This window comes from Sycon ciliatum, chromosome 1, assembly GCF_964019385.1.
Source record: "Sycon ciliatum chromosome 1, ocSycCili1.1, whole genome shotgun sequence".
In the NCBI taxonomy this organism is placed as follows: domain Eukaryota; kingdom Metazoa; phylum Porifera; class Calcarea; order Leucosolenida; family Sycettidae; genus Sycon; species Sycon ciliatum.
The window spans coordinates 95,255,817-95,267,934 of NC_088643.1; the positions used below are offsets into that span (position 1 = coordinate 95,255,817).

Genomic DNA, 12,118 nt, shown 5'->3' on the forward strand with positions numbered 1-12,118 from the left:
GTGTGTGTGTGTGTGTGTGTGTGTGTGTGTGTTGCGAGTAGCACTCCACCGCCACGGCCCGCTCCTGATCCTCTTCTTTGTGTCTGTGGACGCCCGTTTCGTCGACCAGGAGACCTGAAACGACATGGCAAGTTCTGCGCTCGTGTTCTCACTTGAACTTTCCGACATTCGCTATCATTGCGTACGCAATGGGCAAGATCAAGGTCAAGGTGTGTGTGTTTGCCTCTCGGTATGTCTGTCTGTCTCTCTCTCGTTGGTAAATACAGTGCAGCTCAGCTCAATAATGGTAGATGAAGATGTATCATGATCACTAGCACACACTGGTAACTATGGGACAGGGTGAGAGTGAGAGAGAAAGAGACAGACAGACAGAGAAACAGAGAGAAGGGGTGGGGATTAAGATGTCCATCTCCAGATATTGGATTCATTGTGGCACTAAATGTGATTGCAGTTAGAGTAGCTGACCATCGCAAAACGTTCTTATAGCAAATTTTAAAATGATACCCATTAGTCAATTGTATGGATCACGTTAGATGTAATTTGGACTCTTTCCGATTCGTAGGGCGACCACTGCCCCTCTCGGATCAAAGCCATGAGGTTCAGCTCCAAAAACGGGGGGAGGTGAGTGCTGCAGACCTACCACCAAATTGTCAATGACCGGAACTCCCATTGGCTTCATCATGCTACCATCATGCCTACTGGCAAGCTCCTGATTAACCCACCGCTGAATCTCACTGCTGGAGTAAACTCTGGGAACAAACTCCGAGAACAAACGAACTTGTAAAGTAAATTATAAAATGAGCTGAAAACTAAAATGATTTTACGGATGATTTGTAAATCTGAAATTGAGCATTGAGCCGGCAATGCAACAATGCTTGTACGTACGAGGGCCAGATGTCCAAAATGTTTACTTTCGTTGCAGGTTTTAGGGGCTGAACGCAACAATGAGATTTATCTTGTGATGTATTTATCAACTTTGATAGCTCCATTCTACTACGTTTCAGCTTCTCGTGTTCCTTCTGATTCTTCACTATAATGTTGGGTAGAAATCTGATGGATGAATGACTCGTGAGTCTTAATACTTCCTCCGCCTCATTTACATTGTCGCTTCGCACATCGTAATGTTTATGACTTGCTTGTCTTAGTTGGTCTGTCGGAATCGCTGTTTTCTGTGTTCGAACATTGCTACGACCCTTCCTACGCAATGTCTATTTGCTAAGGAAGCCGAGGTGGTCTCGGAGCTCTCGTCCGCACCAAACAAATTCATCGCGCTCCGCACTATTTCGCCCCAGAGCGCGTATCTTTTTTCTGGAGTTTGTGCCCGCCCACATCGTTCGCATGGACATTTGTCAAGACCGCAAGCTCCGGTATAAGAATCCTGGTATTTCACCTGAATTTGAATTGCTGAAGTTGACGATGGCAAGAACAAAGTGTTCTCAAATTCCTAAAAAAAACACTATGTGTGGCGCATGTTGCCGCGAAGGTAGCAGGTCTGAACACCAACAAAATCAGCGAAGCGTTTGTCAAGGGAAAGAAGTTGCGAACTGCTTACCCAATCCCGCTGGAAGGTTGTTACGGTGCACTTCAAAAAATGCTAGTTTGCCGTCATCGCCTGCCACCTGGAGGCATGGATCACTTGAAGTCCTACGTGATCCATGGTCTATGCAACTCACAATCGCGCCCTGGACCTGCTGACCCCAAGCGCGGCCGGCCTGTGTCGTCCCCCTGTGTACTGTGTACCATGGTGTACTGTGACTCCTTGATGTACAGTCATATACATCTTCTACTCAATCTGGTACATGCATGAACAGCAGTAGAGTGATGTACAGGTGCGCTCGGTGAAATCCAACACAGTGTGCGTATTTGGTGCCCTCAACTCGCACGGCCCTTGACGCCCTGGAAGTGGTACGAATGCTACTGGAGGTACACATATACAAATGCAGTGATGCCATTGGAACTGGTCCAGGGCGTCAGCTTTGCACTTTAGGTCGGATTTCAGTGAGCGCAACTGTACTAGTACAATGTCATGACATTGTGTTGCTACAATAGCCCAAAATGTCCCTTCCGTGCGCGACGGTTTTTCCCTTTCCCATTTCCAAGCTTTGCCCTGGGCAATCCCTGTCCCATTTCCAAGCTTGCCCTGGGCAATCCCTGTCCCATTTCCAAGCTCCCATTCCCAAGCCTTGCCAGGGCAGTCCGGTACAGTTGGCAGGTAGAGGAATGGCGAGACAAAATGAGACGTTTAAATAATAGCATAATACCTCAAAATCAACAGCTTTCCTTCTTCGTTATGTTTATCATTTTCTAAGCTTCATGAAAACGTCTACCGGTAATCAAACTAAATGATTGTAATGTGCTGTATGTATTTGATTTGTGAACCTGGAAGGGATCACGGTATCGCCTTTTGCAAAGTTATGTCCAGCAAAGATGGCGGTGTGACACTGTATGTTGACATTGTAATCGAATATTCGCTGGCTACGTTTAATGATTGCTGTATTTTCTGCAATTTCTGGAGTATAACGCCACACTATGAACACCAGGCTTATACTCCAGAAAATACGGTACTATAACTGAATGAAAATTTACAATCACTTCACCCCTGATACGGTTAATGTGTAGCCAGCGATTGCTTGACACTATAATAACGGTATAATTGTATTGCTGATGGGACTAACAACAGGTAACAAGAGGATGAGAATGCAGGCATGCCAGTCATTATTGATGCTGAGTTCACCTCTGAATAGCACTGATTCTTGTGCAATGTCTAGATTTGATGCTGGGATCCGTCTTCTCTATCTGGCTCTCTCTCTCTCTCTCTCTCTCTCTGTCTCTCTATCTGTGTGTGTGTCTCTCTCTCTCTCTGTCTCTCTCTCTCTCTCTCTCTCTCTCTCTCTCTCTCTCTCTCTCTCTCTCTCTCTCTCCCTCTCTCTCTCTCTCTCTCCCTCTCTCCCTCTCTCTCCTTAGACGAATCCACCACTCTCCAATAGAACAGTTTGCAGCATTTCAGTTTGATACTACTTTTTTGTGTTTTTATGATACACGCCGATCTGTAGCCATTGTGTTCAACTGCTGCTTCTGCTTGGTCTGTGTCCGTGTCGTTTGTTCGCAGTGAGCTAAGGATCAGGAGGAGCATTTTTCCTTCATCAAAACACTGAGGCCTTGTAAGCAGCGATGGTGTACGTTGCGTTTTGACTGAGCTACACACCGTCAAGTACACAGGCAGTGGCAGCGCTGCTAGTGCTCTCTAGATGTCATGTAGCACACGTTGTTCTCGTCTTGAAGCTGCGCCATGTTTGCTTCAAAGGAAGTAGTTTGTCCCCACACAACCCTAGCGTTCTGCAAGTCCGTCTCCCTGAAATGCGTCCACTGCCAGTCATGTTACAGCCCACGCTGGTCTGCTTTCCTTTGACTGGCCATTATCATTGCTTTTCTGCCGCGATCGTGACGCCTGGTCCGATCATGCTATGTCAACTTCACCATTGCAGCGTTTTCTTTGATATTTAATATGTGCACTAGTAGTAGAACAGGCTTTAGTAGTACCGGTACATGTACTTCAACCGTACTCATTCCGGAGAGGTTTTGAAGGATAGATCTGCTGTCTTCCTCTGTCATACCGGTACTAGACAGATTTTGTGAAAGATATTGCATCTATTACGTACCGATCCCTCGTCGGGCTGTTTTTTTGAAGAATCGATTTTTTTTAACATCTATCACGTAGAACCAGATCAATAAAAAAATCAACAAAATATTATTTTGTTGATTTTTTTATTGCCACCGCCTCCACTTGCTTGGCTGTCTGAGATTGCGCATTTTTACGCCTTTATTTTGCTACTGTTGTTGCTCGTTTCTAACCGTGGAGAGAAAGTCACGGTATATTTTGGTATTTTTATACTAGCTTGCAAAGAGAATTTACGTTGAAACTTGAACGTCCTCTCTACCAATTACTGTGTGCACAGGTGGGGGGGGGGGGGGGTACAGGTTACGCAATGGAGAAAACAGAAACGAACATGTTCTTCCAGCTTTCCATGCTGAACACAGTAGACGTTGTCACTTCGGAGCTGTACACATCATCACTACCAGCTAGGGAGAAGAGCTGGGATGTAAGCTGTAGATCTACCAGCTAGGGAGAAGACTACTCCCTGATTACCACCATGCAGGTTTCAAGTAATTACTTGGCCGTACCAGTACGGACTAATCATCTCTATAAAAGGTAATGTGATACAAGGGCGTCGGAACCGCACCGGCCGGGGCCGCCCCACTTTTTCGGCTGTTTTTTTTTTTTTTTTTTTTTTTTTTTTTTTTGTAGCACACTGCAACAAAGCGCGATGATCTCAGCGCAAACGTGGCAAATCCTTGTCCCCGATCGTGGTTTGTTGCAGAATCAAAAGTCCATGTACACTGAAATGGCACCAAATGCCTGGGAATGCTTGCAATTGGCTTCAATTTTTGAATTTTTTTCCCGGGGGAGGGTAATGTTTGTCCCCGATCGTAGCATCTTCTTGGTTTTTTGCAGAATCAAAAAGTCTTTCATTGTAGTTACCGTACACTGAAATGGCACCAAATGCCCGGAAATGCTTGCAATTGGCTTTAATTTTTGAAATTTTTTCCCGGGGGAGGACCCCCCGACCCCCCTTCCATGGCCGCCCCACTTCCAAAGTCGTTCCAACGCGCCTGTGATATCAAGAGCACATCAGCTCCTTTGGTGGTAGATCTACACCGTATCCATAAGCTGGCTTCTAAAAAGGAAGTCAAAAAGGGGAAAGTCTGAAGAAAAATTGACTGTCCAAGTACTGCGTATACAGTTCTGTTTGTTGTGGACAGTTCCAACAACAGACAAGCACAAGGTATGCCGATGCCAAGCAGTCATGTACACATACATTAGTAGCACGTCTTGTTACAGTGTGTCTGTGCTATGATCATAATGAGGTACAGAATAACAGACACGGGCTAGCCATGCAGAAGCATATTCATTATTTGGCCTAAAGAAGCAGCAGGCGGTAGATATGCAATGTCACTCTGGAAGTCGTAGTTGCAGGTCTGCGAAGGTTAAAAAGAAAACAATAAACTCATTGATCCAGCAGCGGTAGATATGCAATGAACTCTTGAAGTCGTCTAAAAAGGTTTGCGAGGGTTAAAGAAAACGATAAACTCATTGATCTAATGAATTGTTTGATAGTGAAACTCAAGTGTGATGCTGTCTGTAACTAGCAGGCGAGGCATGCACAGTACAACGCACGGGATACACAGGATAAGTAGTGGAGCCGGTACACACTGCACACTGTACTGCAGCACAGCCTGACACATATACATGTACATGTACAGTCAATAGGAATCAAGTAACAAAACTGACACTGTGACAAATATCAACACTGACAACAGTGGCATGCTCAATCTACTAGTGGTCAACAAAACAGCGTGATAGTCCCCTAGACGAACAAAACTGAATAGAAACCTTTAAACTAGTCATCATCGCAACAACAAAGATTTAGGCAACATTGCATCGACACTTTCCAAAATTAGCAGAAACCAGGAATATGCGTGCGTGCATGCGTGTAATTTATGCCGGAACTTGTCTTCCAAACTAGTTGAACCATGTTCTACTGAGCAGTCGGTGCAGTCGGTCCGTCACGCCGGGACCTGTGGGCAGTCGGTCCATCACGCCGGGACCTGTGGAAATTGGGCGACCGTTACTTTATTCATTTCTTCCAGGGTGAGAGCAAACGAGTTGATGGAGCTACGATGCTCATCAGATCCCTGCATCGACAAACAAACACATAAAAGCTCTGTCTAGCAATGGTGCTCTCCAGCTACTTGTACTTCCACATGTCTACTACTGGGCATCCACTGTGCATGGACCGGGCATGTACTGTGCATGGACCGGGCATGTACTGTGCATGGACCGGGCATGTACTGTGCATGGACCGGGCATGTACTGTGCATGGACCGGGCATGTACTGTGCATGGACCGGGCATGTACTGTGCATGGACCGGGCATGTACTCCATATCCCATGATCCTTAGTAGGCATACAGTAACAGACGTCTCAGGAGGGCGAAGTACATGTTTTCTTCAAATCGTTGCTGATAAAAAAAACGACCGAACATCCTGAATTACCCCGAAAACCGGGGGGAATGCTCTATGGCCAAAGTAATTCTTGCCCAACCGACCAGAGTGGGACTAGTGTTTGAAAACACAGGCTCAATCTTCACTGTGCCTGGGATGAACTCCTAAGCCGGTAGTTCAATCCTAGCACAGTACTAAACAGTGCATTGGATGTTCCAGTGCATGACGGCCAGCTCCGCAGCACACATCGCTGTGTTCCCCGCCTCTGCACACTGGCTGTTAGTGACACATCGCTGTGTTCCCCGCCTCTGCACACTGGCTGTTAGTGACACTCTGCACACTGGCTGTTAGTGACACTCATGCTGTTGTGCCTGTAGCAGCCCCTTACCGTGTTAGATCCTGGCAGTCCACACTGTACTTGATAGCGCTGCCATACCTACACAGCACAGCACAGCACAGCACAGCACAGCACAGCACAGCACACAATACACAGTCACATGATACACAATACACAGCACTACACAGCACACAACACACAGCAATCAGTCACAAGATACGGCAAGATTGAAATAGCACAACAAACCGAGTAAACCATGGTGAACTAGTGCCGACACACACCCACCCAAATACACACACGTGCACCTTTGACCTTGACCTTTGACGCCCATCGCCGGAGGCGATGATAGCAATGCTACGGCAGAAGCCATAGCAACTTGTGCTGGGATTGCACCATTCAACAGCTTGCAAGGCTGAAGAATTGACCGTCACTATTCAGCCTGGTCTACACCATACAGCTATTTGAAGTGACTTTTTCTGGCCAGTGAATCCCTATTTTTGGTCTTTTTTTTTTTTTTTTTTTTTTTTCCCACACACACATCACACCACATACTCCGGCATGCACTGGCTGTTGGTAACCACCCAGGAGAATGAAAGAAAAGTCACACACGTGCACACACACACACACACACACACACACACACACACACACACACGCACATTACTCAGAAGAGGCAGCTGGACCTAATGGGATGTCGACACATATGTAGAGAGCACAGTGTCGCTATGTGTCTGCCATGAATCTGCACATTGGCATCAAGCACTCCACCATGGAACGTTCAAAGGAGAAACCATTCCAAAGCAGTGTGCTGCGAATGGGAAATGACCAATGATGCCATCAATGGTGGCAGGGCGGGGCTGGCAAACTGAGGCAGCAGAACAACAGTGCGGTGGCACATTGCTACGCACTTGGTACAATCTTTAGACAGCAGTATCGCCACAACAACATGCTATGCTGCACTGCACTGTGCCGCTACTGACATACCTGAAGAGGAGTGCGTTGATAGCGACGAGCAATAATCTGTGAAAAGGCAGAGAACACACAAAGGAATGAGTGCGCACACTGTTCAGCCAGCACAACGAGAAAAGCAAAAGCATTGTCCTTATCTAGCATAATAGCAATGCAGGCAAAGAGTGGGGTGGTCTAGACTCTAGATGGGCCATAGCTGAGAAACAGAGGCCACAAGTATCGGGTACAAGTCCTGCTTCCATGCGGAAGGATTTTCCCAACCATGCTGTGACCCAAACATAATTGCGGTCTTTGCGCTCCGCCCGTACAACACAGCAAACAACAACAGAGTTGCATAGCCAGTGGGTGGCAATGGCGCGAAGTCTGCTTTGCGCAGACTCGCACCGAACCACCATGATTATCATGGCTACGCACAAAGACACGTGCTTTCCAACTCCCTTACGGCCGTTGGAAAGCGTAACAACTTGTGGCCTGGCATGAGAGTGACATGGATGCAGCCAATCCGGTTTTCGGTCTTTGACCACTTTGTAGTGGGTCTGATCGCTGTAGGAGCTGCATCTGCATGACCTTGTGATGCACTGTTCTCCAATTGAACGGGGTCAAAATCGACCCAATTATTTTGCACTTGAAATACATGGATAGCTGCCAGGCTTTTCTGTCAGCGATGCTATCATGAGTATGCCATCATGATTTCTCTGAACCCAGTGTACTGTGAGTGTGTGTGTGTGGGTGTGTGTGTGGGTGTGTGTGTGTGTGGGTGTGTGTGTGGGTGTGTGTGGGTGTGTGTGTTTGATTGGAAATATATGGTAAACGGTACGACATCACAGACTGTATGGACCAAGACAGTGCGGGACTGCGCCCTGGCAATCCATGGACTGGCCCTGGAGGTTTAGTGAGAGGTAGCTGGTTGGGAGGATAGTTGCCCTTCAACACCACACCAGCTACTAACCTGCATGGATGGATTGTTGAGAATCTTCGCACCCGGCCATTGCTTCATACTGTGGCTCGGCGCAGGATTGACGCTGGCTCGGTTTGTCATGGCAACATGTGACTGATTAGCACTCCTGTTACACACATACACACATACACACACACACGCGCACACACACACACGCACACACACACACACACACGCACACACATTACTACTTGCCAGACAGTGTATATTTTCACATTACATGCAGGGCGCGAAATAACGGTCGGACATCGGACAATTTCCGACCGTTTACGGTCAGTTTCCGGATGTTTTGTACATATCCGGACAAAGTGTCCGCGCACCTTTTTGCAAAGTACAAAAAAGGAAAGGCACTTCAATCCTTTGTCTCATAGTCATTAGTGATGTCGTCTGGCAAGAGAAAGCCAAGCACCGCTGATGCGGGTGCTCCTCTTGGAAAGAAGCCCAGAGGAGTCAAGACGACCACTTGTGACAAGTGGGTCGCCGAGTATGATAGGGAGCTTTCAACTTCTGTTTGGCTGAGCTATGAGCGCAGTCCTTCAGATCGTAGCGTTGTCGAAAATTTGAAGTGTAAGATGTGTTCCCGTTTTGTTGATAAAATTCGCAGCAGCAAGAAATTTTCTGACTCCTTCGTCGTTGGCTCAAGGAACCTGAAAACGTCAGCCTTCAAAGATCATGCTGCTTCTGAAATGCATCGTCTTGATAACATTTCGATGGTATTAATTCTACACTGAACATTGTGTGATTTGATGTGAAAGTTGCATGTCCGGACATGTCCGGCCATTTTTGCAACTGGCGGGACATTGTGTCAGAGCATATTTTAATCCTTAGCGCATGCCCTGATATGTATTGCATAATATTCGATAGTGTACGGCTGCATAACACCGTGAATCAGAGCATGACTCATCAGATCCAGCATTGCTGAAAGAATCGGAAAGACTTCAGACACCAATGTATATTAGCTGCAGAGAAAAACTCACTCTGTGATGTTACGGCCAAACATTACTGATCCAGGAAGAGTTGTTGCATTGGCGGCGCCAGCATGATGCTGCACGAGTGCCTGGGAAATACCCATGCACACCAACATGCACACAAACACACACACACACACACACACACATGCATGTGCACACTCACACTCACACACACACATGTCCGCACACACACACACACCCACACACGCACATACACATATGTTTAGGGTCTGCAAAGTCCGATACCCATGTACCCGTTCCTGCTCCAAATGCCTGCATAGTACCTGCACAGTACCTGCACAGTACACCTGATCATCAGGAATAAAGGACATAATCAGACTTGTGAGTACTGATCCCTGGAATGGCCAGTTTAGTTCTCCTATTTTGGTTAAAGACTGGTGCATGTCAAAGATTTTGATTCGTTCCCACTTTGGATAGTGGATATGATATTAGACTGTGAACAATAGCGTGAAGGATGCCCCAGTTTATTCTTGACCCAAGAAGATGCCAGGTTGCAGTCTGTCTCACCTATCTAAATGGAGTGTTGGCTGTGCAGGTGGCTGCATTGATGTTCTTGATTATCACTCCCTTAGTATTGACTCACATAGATTTTTGCCATACCTAAGCAGTCAAATATTCCTGCATATTTCACTCCTTAGGGCTATATTGACTGCTTATATTTGACTGCTTAGGGGTTGCGCAGTTGAACGGTGCCTAGTGCAGCATTGTCACTGCATGAGTAGGTGGTGGTGCAACGGTTGTGCAATCATAAAACCGGGATTCATGAGGTGATCGTTCTGGAAGTTGAAATACGGACTGTTTGTCGTGATAAATCTAATATTGACTTCGTACTTGGTCAGTATAGGAAATAAAAACCTCGTAAAAGACCTCGGCTTCGCCTCGGTCTTTTACTCGGCTTTTATTTCCTATATTGACCTCGTACTCAGTCAATATTAGATACGTAATATCTCAGGTACTAGTAATGGCTTCTGTTTTGTACGTTTGCACTGAGACCAACGGAACTGAGTACAATGTACAACGTAGTAAGATGCGTGCATGGTCGATCATACATTCATAGACACTCGTATAAATGGCTAGCGACCTGACTGGCACAGCCAATCAATGTTTAGCGGCGGAACTAGCACTAGTCTTGTATACTAGTACATGTACTGCATTACTGGTATGGTGTTGGTGTACCAGTCCGTGCAGAATTAAAATTATTTCAGTAACATGCACCATGCATGTTTACGCGTTCCAGAGGCGTCAAACAGCTAGACTAATCAGCTACATCGATCACAACGACAATGTAATTATAAAGACGTCTTGCACAACTAAAATATTTCGCAACAAAGAGCTATGAAAAAAGGACTACGCAAAGAAAAGAACGAGCACTCGCGCGATCACCAGTGATCACCCACACGGCCACAGTCTAGTCAGTCGCACAAGCAATGGGTTATGTACGCTACACTAGCTGGTATGGTACTGCAAAACTCACCGAATTGGCACCTCGAGCGAAGCGGGAAGCAAGTCTTTCCATAGCGTCCGATTGCGCTAAAGACTAAACCTCGTCCACAAGGACTACCGAAAAATAGCCAGGCGTTCTCCTGACAGGCCAAATGATTGACTCGCAACTGTGCAAAGTCTTCTCAAGCAAACACTCCGCTCCAGTAGAATAGACGACAGATACTACTACTACTACTAGAGGGATCAAGACTAAACTCTGAAAGTCGTGTCGAAGCCCAAACAACAAAACTCAGGAGTTGCAAGCCATGATTCATGAACAAAGACTGTGCCGCGCTGTCAAACTGGTAAGAGCAGCGCAGAGCAGCGCCCGGCTACTGATCAAAACAAGATCAGAGTCGTGACGTAAGTCGTTGTGCCGCAACGAGACACATGATGTCAGGCGAATGACAAGTACAAGTACACGTCGTATACATGTACAGTAGGCCTTGGCAGATTCTGCTGGCATTATTTCTGGCATAATCTTATTATTCTTAGTTAGGATGAAGAGGTTGGTGCGACTTCGGCGGTAGTTTGGGAAGTGTGTGTAGGGAGCAACACACACACTTTCATAATCCTAGGATTTTGTCTAAAAAGTATGCTCTGGCATAGAAGGACTTCTGCCAATTCTGGGACCAGACGATCGGTATAGCCATAGCCTAAGTCCTGGCTGAAGATTAATGCTCCAGGCTCCAGGCATATTTTAGGCATTACAGGAAATAACCTGGTGAATGTTACCCCTTCAATAATATTATACCCCGTGCTGTCATGGTGCCAGAGTTGTTGTAACGTTGCAAAGTGCAACCGCAAAAGAGTGCAAGGGTACAGTATAGCACATCAGTGGCATAATCCCAGCATAATGTAGCATAATCACTGGCATGATCCCAGAATAATATAGCACATCACTGGCATGATTTGGGCGTAATGGAAAGCATAATTCAGCAATTTACCGAGCATAATCCGCCAAGGGCTGTTTGTACTGAGTTCACCATACCACTAACGTTAGATTGGACCGCAGCATAGAATAGCGCGGCCACCATCATTGGCATAATCCCAGCATAGAATAGCACGGCCACCATCATTGGCATAATCCCAGCATAGAATAGCACGGCCACCATCATTGGCATAATCCCAGCATAGAATAGCACGGCCACCATCATTGGCATAATCCCAGCATAGAATAGCACGGCCACCATCATTGGCATAATCCCAGCCTAGAATAGCACGGCCACCATCATTGGCATAATCCCAGCATAGAATAGCACGGCCACCATCATTGGCATAATCCCAGCATAGAATAGCACGGCCACCATCATTGGCA

The 12,118-nt window shown here is 46.5% G+C and overlaps 2 protein-coding genes across 3 annotated transcripts in view; one reads left to right on the plus strand and one right to left on the minus strand.

Moving 5' to 3' along the window:
• LOC135806642 (uncharacterized) overlaps positions 1–3,926 on the plus strand; it is a 19,635-nt gene extending 15,709 nt beyond the window's left edge. The window contains exons 10-11 of one of the 2 annotated variants that reach the window (XM_065320868.1): positions 563–621; positions 3,110–3,926. In XM_065320868.1, the coding sequence (XP_065176940.1) occupies positions 563–621; positions 3,110–3,112 (62 nt within the window). In that variant the 3' untranslated portion in view covers positions 3,113–3,926. The remainder of the gene's footprint in view (positions 1–562; positions 622–3,109) is intronic. The other variant, XM_065320870.1, reaches the window with a different exon arrangement.
• A 942-nt stretch (positions 3,927–4,868) lies between these two features.
• LOC135806643 (uncharacterized) lies at positions 4,869–11,059 on the minus strand. Its single transcript, XM_065320871.1, has 6 exons — positions 10,793–11,059; positions 9,304–9,383; positions 8,318–8,432; positions 7,384–7,419; positions 6,451–6,498; positions 4,869–5,754 (listed from the first exon to the last, which is right to left on the minus strand). Exons 1-6 carry the CDS (start codon positions 10,832–10,834, stop codon positions 5,656–5,658), a joined length of 420 nt encoding a protein of 139 aa, XP_065176943.1. The 5' UTR covers positions 10,835–11,059; the 3' UTR covers positions 4,869–5,655.
• Positions 11,060–12,118: the final 1,059 nt, after the last annotated feature.